The 27,424-nt window shown below is 42.3% G+C and overlaps 2 protein-coding genes across 9 annotated transcripts in view; one reads left to right on the top strand and one right to left on the bottom strand.

The window, feature by feature from the left end:
• Positions 1-27,424, bottom strand: part of KBTBD12 (kelch repeat and BTB domain containing 12) — a 76,734-nt gene that overhangs the window by 10,270 nt on the left and 39,040 nt on the right. For 7 of the 8 annotated variants that reach the window (XR_008296973.1, XR_008296974.1, XM_053218842.1 and 4 more), the window contains one exon: positions 14,359-14,556. The exons of the other annotated variant lie outside the window; for it this stretch is intronic. Coding sequence is in view for 5 of the 7 variants with exons in the window: in XM_053218842.1 (XP_053074817.1) it covers positions 14,359-14,556 (198 nt within the window). In the remaining 2 variants the exon portion in view is untranslated. The remainder of the gene's footprint in view (positions 1-14,358; positions 14,557-27,424) is intronic. 8 annotated transcript variants of the gene reach the window in all.
• Positions 17,282-27,424, top strand: part of MGLL (monoglyceride lipase) — a 247,223-nt gene continuing 237,080 nt past the window's right edge. Inside the window, exon 1 of the mRNA XM_053218848.1 lies at positions 17,282-17,303. The gene's annotated coding sequence lies outside the window, so the exon portion shown is untranslated. The remainder of the gene's footprint in view (positions 17,304-27,424) is intronic.

Genomic DNA, 27,424 nt, shown 5'->3' with positions numbered 1-27,424 from the left:
ATATATATTATATATTTATTACCTTCAAATGTACTTCACATGTATATATGAATGTACACCTGAAATATTATTCATCCATAAAAAACAATGAAATCCTGCCATTTGCAATGACATGGATGAAGCTACAGTGTACTATGCTAAGCGAAATAAGTCAATCAGAGAAAGACAAATACCATATAATTTCATTCATATGTGGAATTTAAGAAATCTCTCTCTGTATTTAATATATAAATTTAAAATTTATATATAAATATATATATTTAAAATTTATATATAAATATATATATTTAAATATATATTTAAGAATTTATATATATAATATATATAATATGTATTTCTTCTTTGCTCATTTGTTTTGTTCCTATATGTCTATATATAGAGAGAACAAACTTATGGGTACCAGAGGGGAGGTGGGTGGGGGGATGGTTTAAATGGGTGACAGGGATTCAGAAGTGCACTTGTGATGAGCACCGAGTGATGTACAGAATTGTTGAATCACTGTGTTGTACACCTGAAAGTAATATAACACTATGTTAACTAACTGGAATTAAAAACTTAAAAAAAAAAAACGCTGTCAGACAATGTAAAAATTTTTTCTGCCAACTGTCAAACATATTCTAAAGAACTGAAGAGGAGAAAAGCAGTGGATTATACGAATATCCACGTATTTACCATTTCTGTTGCTCTTCCTTGATTCTTGAGGTTCCAACTTTCTCTACATCATTTGCCTTCGATCTGAGGAATTTGCTTCAACTTTCTTTTTTAGAGGTCTATTGGCAAGAAACTCTTAGTTCCTCTCCATCAGAGAATGTCTTACCTTAATTTTGCCCTCATTTCTGAAGGATATTTTTACTGAATATACAATGCCAGGTGATTCCTTTTTTTTTCAGAGCTTAAAATTTTTGTTCTGCTTCCTTCTGGCCTGGTTTGAGAAATTCACACCCATTCTAATACTTTCCCCTCATATGTTATCTTTTGTTCCTCTCTGGCTTCTTCAAGATCTTTTCTTCTATCTTTAGGTTTTGGAAGTTTGGTTATGATGTGTCTGGGTGTGAGTTTTCTTGTGTTTATCTTGTTTTTAGTTTGCTGAGTTTCTTGAATCTGTAAGTGTATTTAGTTGGCCAATTTTGGCAAGTTTTCAGCCATTATTCTTTTAAATATTTTTTCTTCACCCATATTTTTCTCCTTTCTTTCTGGGATCATGACATGAGTATTAGATCTTTTAATATTGTCTCATAGGTCCCCAGGGCTCTGTTCACTTTTCTTTTTCAATTTTTTCTCTTTGTTACTCCGATTGGGTAAGTTTTATTTATTACCTTCAAATGTACTCACTTCTCATTTTTTCCTGTCATTTCCACCGTGATATTAAGACCATTGAGTTATCTATTTGCTATTTCATTTTCCAGTTCCAAAATTTCCATTTGGTTCTTTTTAAAAACATAACTTCTACTTCTCTATTGAGACTTCCTATCTTTACATACCTTTCAAAAGTAGTCACTCTTCCTTCTTAGAGCCCCATTATTATAATTGCTTTAAAGCATCTGTCTAGTTATTTCAAAATCTTGGGGTGCCTGGGTGGCTCAGTTGGTTAAGTGTATGACCTTGGATTTGGCTCAGGTCATCATCTCACGGTTTGTGGGATCAAACCCCACATTGGGCTCTGTGCTGACAGCATGGAGTCTGCTTGGGATTCTCTCTCTCCCTCTTTCTCTGCCCCTCGCTGGCTTGCTCACTCTTTCTCTCTCTCAATAAATAAATAAATAAATAAATAAATAAATAAAGTATTTCAAAAAAACCCCAAAAGACAAAATCCGTCCCATCTCAGAGTTGGTATCTTCTCTTGTCTTCTCCCTTGTGAGACATTGATATTTTCTTGGTTTTTGGTATGTCAAGTAATTTTGAATTACATGTAGGCATTGTGAATATTGTATGATTCTGGGTGTTGTTTAAATCCTGTGGAAAAAATATTGATTTTTTTTTTTAAGCAGAAAACTAACCCAGTGAGGTATGTTCCCATCTATCTTTTGCAGGCTGTGCTCCTGGTGTCAGCTCAGTTTTCAAAGCCCTTGCAATGTTACTGGGCTCTCTCCATCTGTGTGCCCATGCAGTGGCTGTGCAGCGACTGAGCAGTGGTTTACTATTCAGATCAGTTTTCAAAGACTTTGGTATACCAAAATATATAGCTAAATCATCCATGTGCACCTTGGGCATGAGCTCAGGAGTTCATAACCAACTTCACGGGACCTTTTTTTTTTTTTCTTAACTAGCTGGGCATTCCACCGCACCACTATTGATGACATCAACACTGTAGCCCACACACTGGGCAGTCCCCAGGATATCTTTAATGGTTCCAGAGAGTTCTCTGGCTAAAGCTTGGTGCTGTATCTGTTGAGAAATGTTGACAATCTCATCAAAAGTGATATTTCCATTGTGCTTAATGTTTTTCTGCTTCTTTCTGTCTCTTGCTGGTTCCTTGAGGGCTTTGGTAATCGGGGCAGACGAAGTTCCCACTTCAATCTGGGCCTGTCAGTTTCACTGTGATCCTCAGACCCTTTCAACCACTGGTTGCCTTGGCAATGTCATCACCAAACTTTTATGGAGACAGATGCAGTGGGTTGATCTTCTGGGGCAGGGAAGATGTGGCACTGACTGCCCCACCCATGCACCTCAGGTATATGACTTTGATCTTGTTGGTGTTGAACTTAGGTGGTGTGGTGGAGGTGGCTGGTATCAGATGAACCCAGATTTGGGTTGATGAAAGATAGTTGCACCTTCCCTTCCTCTGAGCCAAAAGCCCAAAGCTATGGGATCATTTTCTTGAGCTCACTCCTATCTGCAATCTTCCTGACACTTTTCTGCCCCTAGGGATTCCCTTGTTCTCCTTTCTGGCCTTCTGGCTATAAAGCTGGGGCTTTAGATTCCTGGCTCTGCAGCACACGTTCCTCGAATGTGTTTGCCTCCAGGTCTAAGTGACCGGTAGATTGAGAGAGAAAAGCATTGGGGTCTTTCCTCACATACTTGGGACCAAAGTTCCCTGGTCAGGAGAGAAGGATGCCAGCCCAGACCCTGCAGCTGCCAGGCACCACCTGGCATTGCCTGAAGGCTGGGGTGGGAGAGAAGGGAAAGTGAAGCAGAAAAAATCCCCCACTTCCTCTAACCCATGGGGTCCTCTTTCTTGTTCCTTGAAACAGAAATAAAGGGCTTCTCTTAGAGCTCTTTCTCTCCACACTTGGTGCAAGGTTCCAGGTTTCAGATTGCTTTTGAGTCTTGGCCAGTGGGTACCAAGGGAAACAAATGAGGAACTTACTGATTTGGTAGTATTGCAAGTTCTGGTTCTCTTCCCCAATTTGCTCATGACCATTTAGTTTCAAGAGTTCTCAGGTAGCTGCTCCATGCATTCTACCCAGGGATATTGCTTGCATTCAGTGGGAGAGACAGGGTGAAAGGCACTTACTTGATCTTGACTGGAACCCAGTTTACAATCTGTTGTTAAAATCAGGCAGATGGCCCTAGCTTTTGGTCCAAAGAGATGTTGGGGAGTTGCCTTAGCAAAGAATAAAGAACGGAGTTCCTATGATACATAAACACAATGGAACACTAGCCAGTAAAAATGAGCAAGGATGATTTCTATTACCTGATATGGAGTGATTTCTGGGAGATACTGTTAAGTGAAAAAATTTAAATGTGTGGTTTTAAAGCATCTCCTCACACATTGCTCATTAGTTGCAAGGGAAAAATAGGAATTATACATTGGAGAAATTAGACAATATCTTGAGCAGGTAAATAAAAACTTCACTGCCAGTGAGGGGTAATGGACTTGACTTGCCTCTTTTTGTCATGCCCTGAGAAGGACATAGTGGATATGTAATATTTTAGCCAGAAAAGCATTATCTGAGTTTGAGCACAAGGAAACATCAGCTGGATCTCAGAAGAGGAATGTTTTATTTAAAAAGGGGGAAGATTGCATCACTTTAAAATATCAATGTTATAAGAGGCAAAATAATGTATGTAGAAATATTTCAGATTTAAGGAAACTGAAGAGACATATCAACAAAATGCAATACCTGCTTATAGTGTCGAGAGGAAAAAATTCTATGAAGGATGTTATTAGGTCAATTGACAAAATTAGAATACTAAGAAGAGAATAAAAGGATGGAATCAATGTTAAAATTCCTAAAATTGTTACTTATATTGTGGTTATGTAAGAGAATATTTTATTCTTCGTATTCCACACACTCCAGTATTTAGGGCTAAAGGGCATGATGTTTGCAACTTACTCGCATATGATGAGAAGAAAGTTATGTATCTGTCAGCATGTATGAATATATACATAACTATGGCCAGATGGATTCAATTACTAAGCACATGCTAAATAAAGCAAAAGGGACAATGTGTTAGTGACAGGTGAATCTGCGTACTCAGTATGCTATTTTTATTTTTGCAACTTTTCTGTAAGTTTGAAGTTGTCTCCGAGTGAGTTTTAAAAAGAACAGAGTTCCCTTCTTTGGAAAAATGTCTATTCATGTCTTCTGCCCATTTCTTAACTGGATTATTTGTTTTTTGGATATTGAGTTTAATAAGTTCTTTATAGATTTTGCATACTAACCCTTTTTCAGATATGTGCAATTTAAGAAACAAAACAGATGAACATATGGGAAGGGGAAAAAAAGAGAGAGGGAAGCAAACCACAAGAGACTCTTAACTGTAGAGAACAAACTGAGGGTTAATGGAGGAAGGTGGGTGGGGGATGGGCTAAATGGGTGATGGGCATTAAAGAGGGCAATTGTTGGGATGAACACTGGGTGTTGTATGTGAGTGATGAATCACTAGATTCTTCTCCTGAAACCAATATTGCACTATATGTTAACTAACTTGAATTTAACTAAAAATTTGAAAAACAAAAAACAAAAAACAACAGTTTCCCAAATTCTGTTCTGTCATGGGCGTTGTGATATCTATGTTGCAAATGGCAGTAACTGATCCTAGGCCTTTCTGCTACCTGCAGTCCAGCTGATAGCAGTCTTCCCCAGCCTTTCCCAGCTTGCTGAGATTGGAGAGAAAATTTTATGTCATGCTTACAAATCAATGTCAATCTTTAAAGCTTGCAAAAACTTATAAAACATATATAGATCTGTATGCCAGCTCAGCACAGAGCATAGAGGCTGCATTCCTATTCTTGGACGTGTTCTAGAAAAAAGAATGCGAACCCAGTGATTACATGGTAAGAAGAAGCTGGTGCAAGATGAAAACAGTGACAGTCGGCTAAAATCACCAGAAGCTGAATCTGCTCAGATGCATCTTTTTAGTTAAAAGTAATAAACCCTCTTTGTTTAAAGGTGGGTGGTTAGGCTGGTGTAGAAAACTCTGTCAGTAATATCACTGACATATCAGCTGTCAGCCATATCCCCTCTGTGATCATTGTTCCAGAACATGCTGATTACATCCACCTGCTACTCTTTTTGCCTGAGGATTTTCTCTCCACTCAAGTGCGGCAAGTTGGGAGTGCGAAGAAGTCGATTTGAGGATAAATACCTCAGATTCTGCACCCTCTGGTAGGGAACAGCCCAGAGGCTGTTCCACACTGTCTCCAAGTTTTCAAATGGGATTGAATGCCAGTGGCCCAAGGCGGTAACCTGTCAGTTAATTTTCCCTTGTGGCCCCCTACTTTCCCATCTTTTTCCTCTCTTAATGCCTCCCAGAACTATATAAACTCAAATCCTGTCTCAGCATATATTTTGGAGGAGCTCAACCTAAGGCAGATGATTATTTTTATTAATTGGAAACTTAATTGGAAAATTAAGCCAAATGGTGTGGAAAGAAAAGCTGATGTGGAACAAGGAGTTAGTCCCTTAGCAGTCAGGACAGGAGCTGATGTGGTGTAACCCCAGGGTTTCAGGATGACATGTTAGCCTCTCGCTCTCTAGTGACAGGAGGTCACACCAGTTGGAGGATATTACCTTTCTGATGGCCTGAACATGAACTGAGGCCCACTCCATTGCTCTAGCATCTAGAGAACAGTGCTGGATGACTGGAGAGGCAGAACAGGGTAAAATTGATGGCTGTTGCACCATCTTGCCCTGTATCATGGAAGGTCTCTGGGAAGGGCACAAGTGGAAGAGAAAGAAAATAAGTCAGGACAGAGCCTGAATCATTAACCTGGCTTCACTTCATCAGGCAGGCAGTTTATTATCTTGTCACTCTGGGAGGAGACAAAGGATTCTGGCAGAGGACATGAAACTGTAGTCAGAGACAAAGGACTCCGTCAGTCATGGCACACTTCCCTCAACAAGCAAACTGAAATACACCTAGGATCTAGCTTCCTTTATTTGACTTTTGTTTTGTTTTGTTTTAAATTAAAAAAACGTTTATGTTACTAATTTTTTTCTTCCTCCAAAATGACAAGACAGAGGAATTCACACCTAAAGAAAGAACAAGAAGAAATGACGGTTAGGGGTTTAATCAGCACAGATATACGTAAGATGTCTGAACTAGAATCTAAAACCATGATTTTAAATAGTAATAATAGTAGCTGAGGTTGAAAAAAGCGCAGAAGACACCAGAGAATCCCTTTCTGTGGGGATAAAAGAACTAAAGTCTAGTCAGGCCAAAATTAAAAATGCTGCAACCAAGATGCAATCTTGAATGGCTGCTGAAACAGCAAGAACGGATGAAGCAGAGCAGCGAATCAGCGATACAGACGATAAAATTATGGAAAATAATGAAGCAGAAAAAAAAAGAGGGAAACAAAGGCAAAAGATCACGATACATGACTTAGAGAAGTCAGCAACTTATTAAAGAGGAAAACCATTTGTATCATAGGAGTCCCAGAAGATGAAGAGACAAAAAGGGTCAGAAAGTTAATGTGACCAAATTATAGCTGAAAACGTTCCTAATCTGGGGAAGGGCACAGATATTAAACTCTATGAAGTACAGAGAACTCCCATTAGATTAAAGATTCAGGCAGACTTGGATGAGAAGCAGTAGAAGGAGGCACTTACATGCCTCTATCAATAGGAGCTTCAGAAACCATCATTTTTCCTTCTTTGCCTTGGTGGCCAAGAAGCTGAGCTAAAGTTCTGGAAATTTTTCTTAACTTAGGTTTTCTGATAAAATTACCCCCTCTACTTATTACTAAGCACGTTTGTAGTTTCATTGCACCTACACTTATCCTTTAAATTGTCTCCATTGTTTTTGGAATACAAATGGCATATATGACATATACAGTATAAATATGTGGTGTTTGTGGAGCAAAAACCAGAGGTAGCAACTCTCCTTCAGGGTATCACAAGTTCAGTACAACTTTTCCAGGGAGGACTGAAATAGCAATAGTAAAACAGACAAATTCAATCACAGTGTATCTCTCTCTGTCGATAGTCCTGGGATAAAACAGAATTTGATTCTGTAGTTGCGACCAAAGTTGTTTGTTCCTTTCTCAACTTTCTATTTTGAGAAATTTGAAACAGTTGAAAGAAGAGTACAATGAATACCTTCAGACTTTACATCCGGATTCAATAGTAGCTAACATTTTTCCATATTTTTACTGCCTCCCTCATGTGTACACATGAACATGCACTTTCTTTTTCTGAAACCCTTAAAAATTAGTTGCAGACATGACACTTCACCCCTTCACCCTTCTTCTAAGAATAAAGATATTCCTTTACATAATTACAATACCATTATACCTATGAAAAAACATTAATTCTATCCCATTAAGTAATTCTGTCCGTGTTCTGATTTCCCCAAAATGTCTACATTGTCGTTCTTTTCAATCAGAATCCAATAAGTGCTCACATTTTGTATTTGGTTTTTATGTCCCTCTGATCTCTTTTCACTTAGGATGGAACCATCTTTTTTTCCCCATGACATTAACTTTTTTGAGTATCTGGGCCAGTTTTCTTGTTGAATGTCTACATTCTGAATTTGTCTGTTTCTCATAGGGTCATTTAACCTGTTCTTCTCCCTTGTATTCCCTATAGATTGGAAGTTTAGAGGCTTGATTACACAGGAGTTAATCATTTTGGTAGTGGTAGGTGGGCAAGAATCCTTCCTACTGTATTACACAGAAAGAAAATACACTCATTCTTGAACAGCCTGGGTTTGAATTGCATGGGACTACTTATATGCAGACTTGTTTCAATAAGTATAGCAAGTACTGAAAATGTATCTTCTCCTTATTATGATTTTTAACATTTTATTTTCTGTAGCTTATCTTAATACAATTATTTTAGCATATAACACATATACACAATATGTGTTAATTGACTGCTTATGTTATCGGTAAGGCTTCTGGTCAAGAGTGTAGGCTACTAGTTAGGTTTTTGGAGAGTCAGAAGTTATATGTGGATTTTTGACTGCACGGGGGGTTGGTACCCTAACTCCACATTGTTTAAGGGTCAACTGTACTATAAAATTATCCCATTTTAAATGATGATTATTTGGTTGCAACGGTAGCCATCCAATTTCACCACTGTAAGAGTATGTATTTTTCCTCATAGTAATTAGTATTAATTAGAATTGTGGTTAGTATTGGTATTATTCGTATTATTAGGCTAATACTTTGGTGTCATGTACATATCCTGTTCTTCATAACCTTTCAATCAATGCTTTTAGCATCTGCTGATGATTTGCCAGAACCAATTATTATATGTAGTCTTCTATCATTCCTTCTACATTTATTATTCATTCAATCAATTATAGTCAATTATGATTTTTGATGTTCAAGTTATTTCAAATTTGGCCACGGACTGCCCTTTTACACTGGCTTGTCTGTCTTTTGATGGGACTCCCTTAAGTCTTTGATAGTTCACCTGCTTTCTGGTATAACAGGACATCCCAAGCTCAGCTCACCATTTTCATGCTCCACACCTGGAACGGGCTATTTCTCTAAGGAGCACAGCTACTTTCTAAGCCTCTGACTGAAAGCATTGTTCTACTAAGGTAGCAACTTCCTATTTGGTCCTCGCTTAGCCCCTTCAGGGCTGGGACTGCATATATTGGTTCTCTAGGGCTTATCTAGAAGTCATTCAATAAAGGTTTGTTGAATGAATGAACAATGGACATCAGCCAGGACAGTGGTTCTCATTTGAACCACTGCATATTAAAACAATCTGAAGAGCTTTTATTTTTTATTTTTTTCAATATATGATGTTTATTGTCAAATTGGTTTCCATACAACACCCAGTGCTCATCCCAAAAGGTGCCCTCCTCAATACCCATCACCCACCCTCCCCTCCCACCCCCCATCAACCCTCAGTTCTCAGTTTTTAAGAGTCTCTTATGCTTTGGCTCTCTTCCACTCTAACCTCTTTTTTTTTTTTTTTTTTTGAAGAGCTTTTAAAAAATATTGATGTCTAGGCCCCATACCCAAATATTCTGATTTAACTTGTCTGGCATGGAGAGACAATTTAGCTTCCGGGTTAAAAAAACACAATACAAATGGTGGGGCCAGACTATCTGAATTTTGAATCCCAGAATCAGCACGTACCCTCTGTATGACCTCTTTAGGTGGCTTGTGTCTCCAGTGGTCTGTAAAGGTAATGACAACATCTACCTCACAGACAGGTCATGGTGAGATTTGTATAAATTAACCTATGCAAAGTGCTCACAACGGCTCCTCGGCTCCTCGCAAAGTCAACACCAAGTAAGTCTTAGATGTCCATTTGATTCTACATTTGTTAGTGAGGTAATTAATTTTTTGAAATACTTCCCAACGCGGTTCCTCTTTTTGATTATTCAAGTTTGTCCTCGGCAGCCTTTCTCCCTTTAGGGCTGGGCCCCGTGCTGAATGAGAGAAGACAGAGGGGTGGTTTGCGAGAAATTCCTGCCAGGGACAGGGAAAAGGCAGAGAGCTTCTCTGGTCCTGGGCAGAGAAGGGGCAGCTTCCTGGCTCCCCTAGAATTATCCAGGGAAGATGGTGCAAATGAGTCAGGTGGGTTAAGGGGGACTGGAAGCAGAAGGGCCTTACGGCTGGACTCTGGCAGAAACTCTCTGCCCAGAGCTCTACCCACTCTGGTAGCCAGCATGGAGCCAAAGTGGAGAAGGTGCGCTCCCTCAGCTCGCTCAAGGCGTTCCTATGTTACCTGGGAAGGATTGCAAGAGTAGCTACAGACTGCAAATAAGTGCAGGTGCCAACTGGCTGCTGTAGTGGTAAAAGGTGGGGGGACCCTGCCCCAGAGACTTAGGGGGAAACACACTAAAACCAGAGGCTGGGAGGAAGATGCAGGCGAGTCTCAAAGAGCTAGTAGCTGGAACAAGAGCCAAAGTGGGGGCTCTGTCAGCAGGAAGCCACCTGAGCCCTGGGAGCAGCCCCTACTCCCGGGATATTCAAGAATCCTGGGTGCTCACTGGAGCTAGAAAACACGGGATGCTTCCTCTCCAAGCTCACGTGGTCCCTCGAAAGGTAGGACTTCTGGGGGTGCCTGGGTGGCTCAGTGAGTTGAGAGTCCCACTTTGGCTCGGGACATGATCTCACGGTTCGGAATTTGAGCCCTGCATCGGACTCACTGCTGTCAGCGCAGAACACGCTTCGGATCTTCTGTCCCCCTCTCTCTGTCCCTCTCCTGCTGGCGCTTTCTCAAAAAGGCAGGATTTCTGTGTCATTGACACAGGGATCCTTTGCAAGTTCCTAAGGCCACGATGCCATCTCCTCCTGGAGGCTTTCATGAGCAGGAATAAGTTCCCGCCACTAGGTGTCACCTGCCACCACTGTCTCTCTGTCTCTGGAAACTTAACATTTCTGTTCCTGGATAGAGCCATTTCTGCCTCTTCCGCACAAAGAACTCCCCTCCACTGCACTCTCCTGTGGGCAGTTCAGCTAATTCTCCTTATTAGTGTCAAACACAAGAGCCAATTACTTTGGGGGGACAGAGAGGAAGAGCCTCTTTTTCCTTAATAACAGCATTATTGAGATATGATCTACATGCCATACAATTCATCTTTAAAAAATGTGTAATTCAGTGTATTTTAGTGTATTCACAGAGCTATGCAACCATCACCAGCATCTAATTTCAAAACATTTTTGTCACCTCAAAAAGAAACCTTGTACCCCGTACCCACTGGCAGTCATTTCTTGTTCCTGATTCCCCCTGACAAGCACAAATCCACTTTCTATCTTTATGCATTTGCCTATTCTGCACATTTCATAGAAATGGGACCGTACAGGGTCATCTGTGATGGCTTTCTTTTACTTAGCATAATGTTTTCAAGGTTCATTTACATTGTAGTATATGTTAGGACTCCATTCCTTTTTAGTGTCAAATAATATTCCATTGTGTGAATGTACTGTATTTCCTTTGTGCATTCATTAGTTGATAGACACTTGGGTTGTTTCTACTTTTGGGCTGTTAAAAATACTGCTGCTATGGGGGCGCCTGGGTGGCTCAGTTGGTTAAGCATCTGACTCTTGGTTTTGGCTCAGGTCATGATCTCAAGTCACGAGATTGAGCCCCGTGTCGGGCTCTGCATGGGGCGTGGGGTCTGTTTGGGATTCTGTCTCTCTCTCTCTCTCTCTCTCTGCCCTTCCTCTGTTGGTGCTCTCTGTCTCTGTCTCTGTCTCTCTCTCCTCTCAAAAAAAAAAAAAAAAAGAGAGAGTGGGATGCCATGGAATGCCATGGAAACTTTCTCTGTGAGGTTCTCCACAGGGTGACTTGACTTATGCTTTATTTTGGGGCTGGTCAGGTCCCCGAAGACAAGTCTTCCGGCCCCCTGCTGGAGGCTAAGGCTGCCCACATTCCGGGAGCCAGGGAGGGAAGAAAGGTGGTGTCTTAATATTCAGTGTGCAATTTTCGCTCAGCCTGTCTGTTTTAGTAGCGAGTGCTTGCCCTCCACTCCCGGCCTCAGCTTCGGTCTCCACTGGGGTGAGCAGGGGCTCTGTGTCACTACTGAGAGTGGGGCAGGAGACTGGCTCCTCCTTGCTTCCAGCCAGTCTTCATGGTCTCGGCTTCATGTTTCAATCGCCTTTTTCCTGAATCAACTACACAGATTATGAGACATTCGTTGCTTGACTGTGGTTTTCTGAATAAATAAATGGAATGACTAGGTTTGTGTCACACAAGGAGAGGAAATCCAGTGCCTGTTTTTAGATCTGATGCTGAAGTTTCTGGTTCATAACGGGCATGCTATTATACAATTGCTCTATTTTTCATAAACCCCAGGAATGATTCATTCAGCTAATCCCAGACAATCCATCATGTTAGGACCAAATAATTAAAATGGACTTTGAGAGCTCATATGGTAAATCCCTTTCCTTCTGGCTGAAAGCATTATTAGTCCCCTGTAGTACCAAGAAAAGAGGTTGGCTCATAGTATGAGGATAGACCGTTTGAAAAGTTGGAGGTTATCAGTTCTCTAAGTCAATATTATACAAAGAATGAAAAGATAAAGAAAGGAGACAAAACAGAATTATCTTCTCGGTCTTTAGACACTAACTGCCACCCACCCCTCTGGATGTTCTGAGGCCATCCTTTGTATTCTCCTGGTGAAGAGAAAGCCAAAAGCCAGGGGATGAAGAGGAGGCCTGTGATCCCAGCGGGAGGAGAGCCCTGGTGGGTGTGTGGATCCAGCAGCTGGAATCTCTCTCTTGCCTCCGTACTCGTATCCTTCTTACACACAGAGCTTGAACCTGGGGGCACTTATACATCTCCTTCCTGAGCCAGGGTTCTTGGCTACTGTGATAGATGACACAAGCATGTGCAGTTTAACATAAAAGATATTAAAAGCACTTTTTAAAAAACCTCTTTGGAAAGTCTTCTGAAGAACAGACAGAGAAAGGAAAATTAAAGCTTTTTATTATGGGAATACTCAAACATACACGAAAGTAGTAAAATAACACCCCAGTGTATCCATTATCTAGCTTTACCAATTAGCAACATTTTACCAATGCTATAAAATCTGTTCTCGCCCCCCTCACCCCAATCACTTTTTAAAAAGTCTTTGCTGGAGTAGATTAAAGCCAATTTCAGACAGCATATCACTGACACCCATAAATACTTCTAGATGATCTTTAATTGTTAACATTTCTCTTTTTTCCTTTCTCCTTTATATAAAACCACGAAGCCATTATTATCATAACCGAACAATTAACAATTCCCAAATACCATCTAATTCTCCAGTCTATATTAACATTTTCCAGATTATCTGAAAAATATCCTTTTTAAAAAAAATTTTTTTTAATGTTTATTTATTTTTGAGAGAGAGAGAGAGAGAGAGAGAGTGAACGGGGGAGGGGCAGAGAGAGAGGGAGACATAGAATCCAAGAAGGCTTCAGGCTCTGAGCTGTCAGTACAGAGCCCGACCCGGGGCTCGAACTCACGGACCGCGAGATCATGACCTGAGCTGAAGTCGGACGCTTAACCGACTGAGCCACCCAGGCGCCCAGAAAAATATCTTTTTACAGGAGATTTGTTTGAATCAAGGGGCAAATAAGACCCACTTGTTGTATTCAGTCTATCCATCTCCTCTTGTGGTTGGTAATGAAAACTTCATTCTTAACTTACGTCTAATTATGTGCATTAAAAATGAAGGTGGGCTTATAAAAGGCTTTGCTCTGCTGCAATGTCAGCTTTATTTTAATCTGGCCCCCTTCCAAAGTTTTAAGTGCTCTGGAGGCATGCTTTTCATGGATATATACTGGCCTAGCGCTTCTATCAGTGAGGTGAGAATTGAACAGTTCGTCATTTCAATATACCTGCATTCCGCCGTATTTACTGGTGTGGCGAAATAACTTTGGAGACAGTTGCTTATGAGATTGGTGCCTATTTCAACAATTTCTGTTACATTAAAAATTCTAAATCCATACTGTGCTTTGCAGTGACGTTACAATCTGGTACGTGGGAACTAAGTGTGGTAATAAATACGTGTGTATTTAGAAATGCTTTCAAGCAATTGATTTCAAGTGGTAGTCGTGGAGGACGAATAAGAGTGTCCTCTGAGGGTGGGATCTCTTGGTCATTAAAGACAGTGATGAAACCCAACAGTCCGGCCATGGCTCTATTTCTGCCTGGTCTTCACGTTCTCAAATCTCTTGTTAGCCCTGCAGTCGGGCCTTAGACTTGCTCTCCCACTTCTCCTCTCCTCATATTCGGCTAATATTTACTGAGTGACTGCTGTAGGCCAGACACATTATAAACTGGATCTCATTTAACTCTTAAAATAGCCTGTGGGGGTGGCGGTTTCATTTTGCAGCTGTGAAAACCCAGTTCAGAGCTTCGGTGAGAGGCTCCAGGCCACTGAATTCTGAAGGCCAGGCTTCTTCCCGGGCTCACCCTACTGTCTGGATTATCCTTTGGGGGCTGCGTCAGTTAAGGGAGTTTAAAGCCAACACCGGTGGAGGTGATAAAACATTTAAAATTGGATCGGTACCTGCTCCGTGGAATCCCCCGCAGACATAGAGCTTCCCATCCACTGCTCCTGCGTTGGTAGAATTGGTTCGAAGGGAGAGCAGGGGACTTGGCATAGGTGGGCCCTCTCTCCAGAAGTCCCCATCAGGGTTATAGATCTCTACCACATCGAGGCACTTTCGAACCTGGCCTTTGTCTCGACCTACACAGCCAATTCCACCTACAGAGAATGATACACAGAAATGAGATGACCAAGAACTGCACCTTCATCGTGGTTAGCACCCCCTTCCTGCTACAGTTTGTATCACACATTTACAGGCCTTTGACTTTTCCTTGCTTGGTGCTACTTCTCAGATAATTTCTTTCCTTTGCTTGCTCTTTCTTTCTTTCTTTCTTTCTTTCTTTCTTTCCTTTCATTTTCTCTTTCTTTTCTTTCTTTCTTTTCTTTCTTTCTTTTCTTTCTTTCTTTCTTTCTTTCTTTCTTTCTTTCTATGTTTATTTTTTTAGAGAGAGGGAGACAGAGTGCCAGAGGGGGAGGGGCAGAGAGAGAGGGAGACACAGAATCGGGAGCAGGTTCCAGGCTCTGAGCCGTCAGCACGGAGCCCAATGTGCAACTCAAACCCATGAACCGTAAGATCATGACTTGAGTCAAAGTCAGACACCTAACTGACTGAGCCACCCAGGCACCCCATCTTTTTTTTTTTTAATGTTTATTTTTGACAGAGAGAGCACGAGCAGGGGAGGGGCAGAGAGAAAGAGAGACACAGAATCCGAAGCAGGCTCCAGGCTCTGAGTTGTCAGCACAGAGTCCGACGCAGGGCTCGAACTCATGAACCATGAGATCATGACCTGAGTCGAAGTCTGATGCTCAACCGATTGAGCTACCCAGGTGCCCCTCAGATGATTTCCAAGCAATAGTGATGTCTGCTCCGTACTCCATACCCAAAGTTAACATCATTTTTATTCATAGTGTTCTGTATGTTTGTGCTATGCATGAGGCTGATTCCCTTTTATGTTCTACAACTTCCAACACTGGTTCACACAATGAGCATCACCCTTAGAATAAGAATTTCAGGTTTGAATGTGAGGGTAACTCAACTCTGACATCTGTCTTTCTGTTGATTGTTAGCAATGATTTCACTAATCTGCTAGTAGGGATGCATCCTTTCCATTCTTCATCATTGTAAGCTTGTCTCTTTCTCTCTTCTTAAGTTGCATGAACTTTTCCCCATGAGGGAAGGGCTCTCCTTTAATGAATTTCAAGTTTGAGGTCAAAGAAAGGCTCCAAACCCAAATGCCCAGGGCTTGTTCCATTTTTGGATGATACAGGTCATTCAACAGCTATTCACTGGTTGCCTATTTTATCAAGGCAATGTGCTAAATTATAAGAAGTTTAGGGAAATGAATAAGGCATGTTTCTTGCTCTTAAGAAATTAATGAGGTGGAGGGGCACCTGGGTGGCTCAGTGGGTTAAATGTCCGACTTCGGCTCAGGTCATGATCTCACGGTTCGTGGGTTGGAGCCCCACATTGGGCTCTGTGCTGTCAGCTCAGAGCCTGGAGTCTGCTTCAGATTCTGTCTCCTCTCTCTCTCTGCTCCTCCCCTGCCCATGCTCTGTCTCTCTCTTAAAAAATAAAATAAACCTTAAAAATTTTTTAAATGAAATTAACAAGACACAAAGGGTCATGTATGCAAATAAATAGGTAGACAACATCATGACAGGTAACTTAAAAGAGATACAAATTAGACTCAGAGGTCCAGAGTCTGTGACAAGTAACAGATATATCATTTACATAGTTATGATTTTAAGTCCAGCCCTTCATGGGAAAAGTAATCGTATAAGAATTTCTAATATACTGTAATAAGAAACACTCGTTTGTAGGTGATCTTTTTTTTTCTCTCCTCCGAAGTCCCACAGTGAAAGGTCTTTGCCGCCAGGGCCGTGTTTCTTGACCTGAAGGATGGCTCCTGAGGCAGAGGTGAATTTCCCGGAAGGACAGACATTCCTCTCATGGGTGACCTCCTTCCATGCTGACCCAATCTGACAACCCTGCTCTGCATGACCAATCTCCTTCCTGTTTCGGGGGTCCAGAAGAGTCATGTTGGCTGGGGCTTGGCTGTGTTGTTTACAGCAGCATCAAAAAACCTAAACTGAGCTGCTCTGATCTCCTGGCATTTACCTCACGTACCACTTACTGAGAATTTAATCAGATACCATTTCATGGCATTTTTTCTTTCACTGTTACTTCACACCTTTTGCCCATCGTTGTGCTAGTCAGATGGTATTTTCATCACCGCCTGTTTTTTTTTTCAGTCTTTCTTCATACCTAGCACAGTGTCTGACACATGGGTGCCTGGAATGAATGAATGAATGAATGAATGAATGAATGAATGAGAAATTTAACTCTTCCTCTGCTTTCTCTGTCCAAGTGGATGTATCGTAAGCTCACTGAGGGCAAAGGTTGCTTTTTACACCTCTATCTCACAGTGCCTCACACCCAGTGCTCAAAGAATTCAAGGAGATTGATGGGAACAGCTTATTTTCACCCTGGTTGGGACCTACGCCAGGCAGGAGAGGTGATGGCAGAGGACTTTGGAGGAAGATTCCATTTTTTTTTATCCCCCCTCTTTGCTGATGGAGCCTGGCTTGTTTCCTGTCTCAGTATGAATCCAGGGACAGAGACTATCAGCTCAGGAAGCTCCTAGTTGCTTTCTCTCGTATCCGACCAGATAAATAATTTAGCCCATTCCAGTGCCAAGTCTGGGCCGCAGCGTTTCCAAGGAGGGGACGCGCTGGCCTTGGCTAACTGCACGGCTCTGCTGTTCACGGGCCCTCTTTCAGCGTGGCACTGTGGTAGTCAGAGGTGTCTTAGGCCAACAAGAAGTAGAATTTCCTATATGTGGGGCAAGACGGCCTTCAAGAAGAGGATTTATCACCAGTAGCTAAACCTGGCAACTACTCATCAGGTAAGAACGAGACCACTTAGTTACCTGCTCTGCAAAGACCCAGGAGAGGTATTATTAGGCTGGTTTATATTACAACCACTTTGGAAAACTTATGAACAAGTGGAAGCAAGCAGGTTAAATGTGAGCCACTGGGAGTCAAGCTGGGGGCAGGCGCAGCACCCAACATCCTGAACAGAACTTAGAAGTTTCACTAAGAGCCTATTCGAAAAGCTTTCCCAACATAATGTGTATGAAGAATGGTAGTATTCTCTTGGTTTTTGGAATAATCGGAGCGCTTGCCATTTTTGTTATTCTGGTACTAAGTGCACTTAATTATCGCGTGCAGCCCTCACTCTGCTCTTGGAGACATGTGCCCTTTCTGTTTGGTTGGCAGACCGCGTGCACGCTCCGCTCTCGGGTGCCACATGGCTTACGGGACATTGTCTTTGCTCCTGACCATTAACGCGTGAATATGTTCCCTGTCTCACTTGGATGTAATCCCACCATCAAGTACACTTAGAGCGTCACTCTGTAACAGCAGACTTAATGAGCTTAAACTGAAGGTGAATCCTGATTAGATAAATAATCAAATAAAAGCGTGATCTTTATTAATAAGTCAGCAGCGGCACCACAAGAGAACTCTTTTGATGAGAGAAATCTAGGGTAGGATCAGCACATCTTTAGAATTTCAATGAGATACCTCCATATCTTTAATTTATATGCTATCAGAACCTCTCAGCCTGACTTTTCTTTATTCAAAACAGGCAAATGAATAGAAATCAGCTTTGGGAGTCATCCCCAAATCGACCTCAAGTGCAAACTATACTCCTTAGGGTTTTTTCAGTGGGTGGAAATTATAGAAGAGGACAGTTTCTGCCTCTCCTCGTTTTTGTTTCTACAAAAATGAAGACCCGCTCTTCTTGGGTTTGGCTGCTACAGATTCCTTCTCTTCTGTGGCCTGGCGGGGAGGTGGCTGAGGGCAGAGGGGAGTAGAACCTCTCTGACCCCCTCCAAGGACTCCCTGTCCACAGCACCCTGCCTGCAATGGGGCTGGCTCCCAGCATCTGCCCTGACGGGTAGCCTTCAGGTGGCAGACTTACTCTATTCTTCCCTGGGCTGGATCCAAAAGAGGAAGGGGATTGTGTAATGGCTCTGACAAGCTCCCAAAGTTACTTGCATTGCTAAAGACGCTTTAGAAACAAGCTTTAGTAAATATCTTTGGTGTCGTAAGCTCCCTTGTGACGCAGGAAAAACACGTGGGCTTTTGGAAACAGCCAGACTCTGGTTTACATGCTTGGGTCGCCACTTACTAGCTGGTAACTTGGGTCAATATGATTTCCCCAAGCCTCAGTTTTCTCATCTGTAAATTAAGGATAATAATACCAATGTCATAAGTTGTGGCAACGATTACGTTATTATATAACTATGTAAAGGGGAAGAGGGGTAAGGAGGTACTTGCGTTTGCTGTGTATCTATCTATTCACAGGCATTCCTATGGGAATTTTCTTTATTCTCCTGTACTGTATGTAAACAAAGTGGCTGGCAGGCAGTGTGAATTCTTTCTCCTGCATGTTCTGCAATGTTGGGTAAGTAAGCCAGTGGTCACCGAAGTTGCTGAAATCTTATGTTTGCTTCTTCTCAATTTAACTATTTGCTACGTCTATGGTTGATTTGACTGTGTGGTCAAATCTCTCTTAAAAGTTTCGTCTTCAGGAGGTCAGGGGGCTGCAAGTAGGCTGAGCCATCATCTCAGCCATCACGAGGAGAAAAGCTCCCTGACAAGATTTAGAGGAATTCATTTGGTCATGAACGTCTGAGAGAGGCAGGGGCTATCAAGTGACATCCTAAAAGCCAGAAAAGGATTTTGCAGTGAGCAGGTTTCCAGGAGCGAAGCTGGCCCACCCGTCTGAGTGGATGGGCTACTTTCTGACTTGCGTGTCAAATGCAATCTATTCACTGCTGATAGAATGCCTGTGACGATTTTGTTCTCACTTGAGTTGTCTGCTCTCCGAGTTTTTTTCTACTCTCATTTTAGAGTTCCCGATTTGGAGCCTAAGACCCTAGGAGATGCGATCTTGTTCCTTTCTTAGTCTAACACAGGCATCTTGGGTATTTTGAGAAAAAAGTCCTTGAACACTGGGTTGAAAGCAGGCTTATCTGCCGTTTACAAAATTCCGGGTGATGCCAGGCACTGCTTATCTGTGTTGTGCCTTGGCTCCCAGAACATGGTCTGACAGTCCTCACTTGTATTAAGGCCATTCTCTTCACCTGCTAACCCTTTACTGTCCTTTGCCAGTTTTTTTCTCACCAGGCTAAGAAAACAATCATCTGTCTGCATTTAATTTGCTCCTCAAAACATATTAGCTTGAAAATCAAATAAAAGAGCTGAAAAGTTCTTGATTGTGAAAAGCTTGATTTTGCTTGAGGGCAAATCATGTGTTTGAAATGTCTTACATTTCCACTGGAATTAGAAATACATTTCCAGGGACACCTGCGTGGCTCAGTCTGTTAAGTGTCAGACTCTTGGTTTCAGCTCAGGTCATGATGTCACAGTCTCATGGGTTCAAGCCCCGCCTTGGGCTCTGCGCTGCCAGCATGGAGCCTGCTTGGGATTCTCTCTCCTGTCTCTCTGCTCCTCCCCGACTTGTGCTGTATCTGTTTCTTTTAAAATAAATGAATAACCTAAAAAAATTAAAAAACAATACATTTCCACATTGAGAGAGAGAGAGAGAGAGAGAGAGAGAGAGAGAGAGAGAAATACACTTCCCACTGGAAATGTAGGCAGCTGAATAGTAAGTTCTGGCACTGGCGCCAGATAAGCTGCAATTACAAAATTGCTGTCCCACCTGATCAGTGGATTTGCATATGTGAGACATATTCAAATACGTGGCCTGACCCCAGCAGTTCTTTCAAGCCCTGGGGTCCTCTTCCTTCCTTCCTTCCTTCCTTCCTTCCTTCCTTCCTTCCTTCCCTCCCTCCCTCCCTCCTCCCTCCTTCCTTCCTTCCTTCCTTCCTTCCTTCCTTCCTTCCTTCCTTCCCCACACCTCTTCACTAGCTTGTTCTGCAGGCTTGACAGGTCTGAAGGCTGAGTCCCTATGGGGAGAACCAGGGAGAGCCTGGGAACGGTGGGTAGGAACAAGCTTAGCAGGTGACCTAGAGATGTCACGCCAGGTCAGGGGTGACAGGGCTCAGCCTCAGATGAATATCACCATTGTCCTCCTTGATTCAGCAACCTCTATATCTCACCCGTCACCCAATTCCGTTGGTGGTACCTCCTCAACACGTCTCCTATGTACCCCTTCCCTGTAAGGTACACAAGCTTTGATGACCCAGCCACTGCCTGGTGCTATGCCTTCCTATCACCTCATGCTCCAGGCATGCTGGGCTGCTTGCAGCTCCCCAAACAGGTGAGGCTATGTAGCTTTTGGCCTTTGCTTAGGCTGATCTCTGCCTAGAATGGCCTCTCTTCCTCCTCCTCCCCTCCTTCCTCTCCCTCCTTGTCCTCCTCCTCCACTTCAAAAACTCCTACTTCTCTTTTAAGGCTCGGCTCAATAGTCACCATCAATAAATCTTTCATGTCTAGGGGCGTCTGGCTGGCTCAGTTGGTAGAGCACACAACTCTTGATCTCGGGGTTGTGAGTTCGAGCCCCATGGTGGGTGTAGAGATTACTTAAGAATAAAAAAATCTTAAAAAAAAAATCTTTCATGTCTCTACATAAAATTGGCCATTCCTTTCTTTGGGCTTCCACTGTCCTTTGAACCGAAATCAGATTCTATATATAACATATATTGTTCTTATTTATCTTTATGTATGTTTCCCTATTAGATTAGGTTGTAAGTCACTTGAGGGCAGAAGAGTGTCTAGGTCACATCTGTATCCTCAACACTTTTTACAGATAGTTACGAAATAAACATTTAACTAAATGCAGAAATGGATCGGCTCCTCACCCTCATTCCAGGTATCTTTTTTCTTACACATTTTGTCAAAACAAAAAGCGATGACTGCCTTCCCAGAATGTGGCAAGCCCTGAGTCCAAAGGGCTGAAAATTCACTTCCTGTCAGTTTATAAAAATCGTCTTCTTAAGGATACAGTAATGTCCGCCCAGGTATTGAGAGAAATTGTGGGTGTGAGTCTGTTGTTGTTGGGCTCAGCTCTTCCCCCGGGTCAGCCTGCCTACATCAGTTAACTTCTCTTAACCTGGGCTGGACCTGACCTGACAGGACATGAGCCCACACTCTGCTAATACTTCTCTGAGGTGAGGACTATGAATCAGATATATTCCCCGGCTGAAAAATGTAGACACACAGGATGTAAATCCTTGAAGGCAAGGTATGCATATTGCTATATTCTCTGAGGTGCTAAGAATAATGCTTTTTTTCCTAGGGGATCTTGGCAATATTTGTCGAGTAACTAACTATTGAAGAAAAAAGGCCATAATAAGGGTGTGGCATGTTTATCTCATGTGTAAATAAAATGATTTGCAGAAAACCATAATTTGTGCTCATTTCCATATTTACCCAAGAACTTGTAGAGAATCGGAGTGATAAAAAAATGATCGCATATATGAATCAGGATAAACTCGCTGAAGATAACACATTCTACTCTTTTATGATGTTTTAAAACATATGTTATTCTCTGCCTTAGTGAACTGAAGATACCAAATTTAATTAAACATTTTCTCAAGGATTCAGGAGTAACAATACAACTTGTTGTCATAATATGCCATAGATACAGAGATGACTCTATTCATTAGGCTGCGCGAAAACAGACCCAAGATTTGCTTTCATGAACAAATCTTTGCTGTTGGCTTTTTAGCAATCTACCTCTTTTCATAGAAGCAAAGCATAGAACGTCTAGGTGCACAGCCCTTTGGCTGTGGAACACTATGCTAAATCAGGGGCCAAGACAACAGTCTCCAGAGATATTTCTCACTCACTTTCAAGAACATTATCATCACTGCTCATCAGGGGCTTTCACATTGGAGAAGCTTCCAATTTTGACTTCAGAGTAAAAAAGTGGTTTAAATTTATAGTTAATTTTAAGCAATCTAAAAGTATATTCTGGATATCCACTTTGTATTTATACTAGGTATCTGAGAATAATATGTTTAAGAACCTTTTTTTTTTTGTCCTTAAGACACAGTCTACTGGGGGCTATGGGGGGGGCGCCTGGGTGGCTCAGTCGGTTGAGCGTCCGACTTCGGCTCAGGTTATGATCCTGAGTTTGGGAGTTCGAGCCCCGCGTCGGGCTCTGTGCTGTCAGCTCGGAGCCTGGAGCCTGCTTCAGATTCTGTGTCTCCTTCTCTCTCTGCCCCTCCCCTGCTTGTGCTCTGTCTCTCTCTGTCTCTCAAAAATAAATAAATGTAAAAAAAAATTAAAGAAAAAAAAAGACACAGTCTACTGGGAAACCAAAGGCAAATATGAAATCACAAGTCACATAGCATTATAATTATACATGGATTGAATAAATAAGTATATATAAATAAAATATATATTATAAACGTATAAATGAAATATATACATAAAATATAATTTCTAACTAACTGTCACAAAGAAATACGGGACTGCCAACTTTCTGTGAACTTTCAGGATATCAGTGATAAAAATTACTATAGCTAAGTTGTAATTTGGGAGCCACTTGGACTTCAGAAATGTCCCAGTCCAGAACACTCTGGAATTAGATCAGAACACACTGACAGCCTGCTTGATAACTTATGACGGCCAGGATGCTTTGACCAAATAACCTTGACATGCTCCGAGAACACCTGACTAGACAGTGCTGCCCCGGGGGAAGGGATGTGGTTCCATTCTTCTCTGCAGCTCTTCCAAGAGCCGCCTCAGGGCCTGGCCTGTGTGATGCACGCTCAGTAAATATTCTGGGCATATGATACTCCGACCCACATGATACTACCTCTTCTCTGTCCTCACCATATTTGTATTTCTCAAAGGGTAGTTCTACGACGAGTCATTCCAGAACTGCATGGATGCTTCCTGCAATTCAGATTCCTAAGTCCCACTTCAGACCTACTAGCTCAGAACCTGCCAAGGGTGAGGGCCAGGGACCTGCCATTTTGACGAATAACTGAGGTAATTTGAGGAACACTTCCCTCTTTTAAAAAGTTGCTTCAAATTGTATCTGAAGAAAGATAAAGGCAAAATCTTACCATAATAAAACTTAGTGCTTCCATCTGATAAAAGCATTCACCTCTAGCGTGATCTCTGAAGTGCATTTACTCTAGTGACTGGAACCTTCTGTGTGACTTCCCGTGTCACCCTCGCTGGCACTCCAGCTGAGAGACTGCACAGTATGGCTGCCTCAGCGAGCCAGTGAGGCACAGAGTGGTCTCCTGGAGAAAGTGATACCCGGTGGTTTGGGACATCAGCTGTGTGGGAAGACTTCTTGTTAGCTGGCTCCCCAGACAGGAAAATGAAGAGTCCTACTTTAAATTTTTTTTTAATGTTTACTTATTTTTGACACACAGAGAGAGAGAGACAGAGCATGAGCGGGGGAGGGGCAGAGAGAGAAGGAGACACAGAATCCGAAGCAGGCTCCAGGCCCTGAGCTGTCAGCACCCAGCCGGACGTGGGGCTCGAACTCACGAGCTGTGAGATCATGACCTGAGCCCAAGTTGGACGCTCAACCGACTGAGCCATCCAGGTGCCCCAAGAGTCCTACTTTAAAAAATTCTCCACGATACCCGGAACTGATTGTTTTTGTGGCTTTTCATACGATAGGAGAAAACGACGGGCTACAGAGATGAGGGAAGTCAGCTCGGTAAATTAGTGTATATCAAGCCGCTGTCACAGAAGCCAGGCCCTGGGCTGGCTCTTGGAAGAGATGCGGACACGAATGAGCCAAGGTCTCTTCCCCTAGTCCGTCTGAGTATAGCGTGATGATGGCAATGACAGCCGCAGAGCAGCATGCTGTGGGGAACCCGGACCTAGTGGCCACACAGCCACCAAGGGAAGGGCATTTCTTGCCAGGTGTTGAAGGATGTGTAGGAGGTAGGGAAACAAAGGAGGAGGCAGTAGAAGCAGAGGGAGGAGAGTAGCCACAGGTACACAATGGAGGTGTGGACAGGAAATGACTGTTGCTGTGGCTGGGGTTTAAGTTTTGTGGGGCTGGGAGGGGAGAGGCTGGAGGGGATGAGGCTTCACAGGCAGGCTGGGGTCAGGTTGGGAAAGGTCTAAGCCTTTCCACAAATAGACGCGGGTGCTCACCTTCTATATTTGAGTTTCCTGACCCATCAAGCTGAAGCAACTTCTGACTTTTTAAAAACACTTGCCAGAATCCCATATTTGTGAGTATCCATTGCCATTTCAGAATCAAGCATAATTTATTCAAAAGCCTAACTAAGAGCAGGAGAGCTAAAATGCTTGCTAGTTTATTTCACAAAAACTCTTTTTCAAAGACAACTCCTGGTACCATATTTAAAATCATTTTTTTTTTTGGTCATGCAGACACCCAACAAGAGCTCACAACCAGGGACTAATGAGGTGGAGCCTGGAAGATTCCATCTTTCTCAAAACTTTACTAATAGGAGCCTGCATTTAATTCATCTCCTCCTTTATTACTCATAAAAATATGAGTTTAAACCTTGAAAACAAGCAGTTAACATTTTCTCACAGTGATGGGATAGGTTCACCTAAAATTTTAAGGCTGCCTGTTTAAAGAACATTTTCTGGGAGATTAGGATGTATTTTGGATTAAAGTAGCTTAACTATCTCTTATAATGAGCATTCATAGTACAAATGACAAAAGATTGTTCTTGAAAAATAAAGCATTTTAAGATGCATGGCTTTAAACAGCATTTTAAAATGCAAGGCTTTAAACAGCACCCTCTGCTCTCTTCCCAGAGGGTTTCAAATGGTTCTGCCATCAAGCCCACGGCCTGCTCCTTCCTGCACAAAAATGGTTATGCTCCAGAGAAGCCCTCAGAAAAAAAGCCAAAATGAAAATCAGCCAGTTTTAAATACCTGGGCTTTCAATAGGGTGTCATCTACTCATAAGGCTTACATAGACTCTTTCAATTATTTAAAGCTCTCCAGGAAGTTATTCAACAGAAGAGCCAAAGACAGTGTGCAAAACTGATCAAATACACATGTAACTGAGTGGACAGTGGAGTCACTTAAGCAAACAATCTGGCCGTATCTTTTCCTGTATTTTTATTTTAAGAATGCAATTTATAGATTTCCAGGAAAAACTATCCAGTGTCTGACTAATATGCCTCTTGGCTAGTCTGCCATCATTCCAGGAGCCATTTTTGTCTAAATTCAAGTCGTTATCTGTGGCAAGACACTTATGCAAAAATTTAGCACAGATGTTAACTGAAGCCAATATTCTGAAATCTTGACAACACCTATCAGACCTTGGGGTCAGCCTCAGCCACAACGTGCAGTAGTGTAAATGGAAAGAATACATTCTGGACAGGATTCTCCAAGAGCCCCTCACATGAAAATGTGTCCCTGCTCCACACAGAAAAGCAGGCTGGATGGACACGCAGTGTGTGTTTGGTGTGTATTTACAATGGGAGGGAATGAGGAAAGTGGACAGAAACAGACCTCTGACCCCAATGCGTGAGGGCAGAGCGATCCCAGCACCCAGATGGCTCCCCAGCTGGGCCCGGCGGCCACAGCACAGAGACCTGTCAGCCGAGGAGCTGGGACAGCTCAGGCTACTGAGGTTAGGAGGACTGGGCTGAGCATTTTGGGGACCAAAGTGTAATTGTCACTTATTATGAGTAATAATAATAATTATCATTATAACTCTTACTTCTTGTGCACTTACATATGTGCCAGGCACAGTATTCCTCATCTGACATAATACTCTCGAGCTTCACGACTGCATGAGATGACGGTGTATTATTATTATCCTTATTTTATGAAGAAAACGGACTAACAGTTAAGCAACTTGCTCAAATGGCATGGCATTAATAAGTTGCAGAAATAGGATTTGTCTGCAGAAGGACCTTTCCTTTATACAGCTTATTTGAGGTAAAGAAGAAACCTGGGAAATCTTTGTACAGATGGCATTAACTCAGATTTGTAAAAGTATAAAAAAGTAAAGGCAAGGGCCATTAATCAAATGAGCCAGATGCCGCCCCCCCCCCCCCCCCCCCCGGCCTAAATCTCTCCCCAGGGTGGTTAGATGCTTATTGGGACTTTCAGGCCCCTAGGGCTCCAGTTAATCTGACACGCTAACCCCTCATTTAACAGGAAGCCAGATTTCAAGTCACGGCCCAGAACACAAATACCAACACTGAACAAAGTAAAAAGAAGTGAATGGCAGTGCTGTGGCAGAGACCTTGAATTCTATTCTGAAGAAAACTGGAGACATTGTTAAAGGTCCACAGCCGCACAATCTGTGTGAATGCACGATCGTCTGCCCGAGCAATCTTCAGGCACAACTTGGGGAAGGCAAGGAGAGGGGAAGAAGCGGCACCGGAGCAGTGGGAAGGAAAGGAAGGACCATCACAACATAGCACCTGCTGGCCTTCTAGCTCGGGGGGCTGACGGTCCTACCTAATTCACAGCCGATTTGTACGGCACTCACGTACAGAGTGGTACACTTTTTGATGTTCCTCATGATTACCTGTACAAGTTATTTTAACCTTGACATGGGGCAGATTTGGGTTTGAACCCTAGATTTAATCGCACTACTTGTATGATAAAAACAAGCAGAGACGTTACCTTTGTAGGACATTGTGAGAACTCGGACAACACATGCAAAGCACCAGCATTTAGTGATTCTTCAACACAAATTACTTTCCTTCAAGGAAATTTCTTCAGGAGGCAGAGAAAAGTGTGATAACCTAAAACATTTTCTGTCTAGTTAAAAATGTTATCAGATGTTGGCACTTAAAGGTGCCGGCACCAGTTATTTGGCAAATGTAACTTTGTAGACTTTTTCCTTTTCCAATGCCTGGGAAACAGTTTTGGCACCACTCAGAGCATAGACTGACAAGGGGGATTATCTACTTATTTAAAGGTATATTTTACTCCACAAGTAAGGTAATAAACTTTTTGTGGATAGGGGCTTTGTCCACATAATTACCTAAATAGTGCCAGATAAGTAATAGCAAAATTGTCCACACAATAAAGGCGAATCAATAGGAGAGTTGGAAAAAAATTTTAGGAAACT

This window comes from Acinonyx jubatus, chromosome A2 (genome assembly GCF_027475565.1).
Source record: "Acinonyx jubatus isolate Ajub_Pintada_27869175 chromosome A2, VMU_Ajub_asm_v1.0, whole genome shotgun sequence".
NCBI classification, from domain to species: domain Eukaryota; kingdom Metazoa; phylum Chordata; class Mammalia; order Carnivora; family Felidae; genus Acinonyx; species Acinonyx jubatus.
The sequence above is the reverse complement of the archived record's forward strand: the minus strand, read 5'-3'. Positions and strand labels throughout refer to the sequence as shown.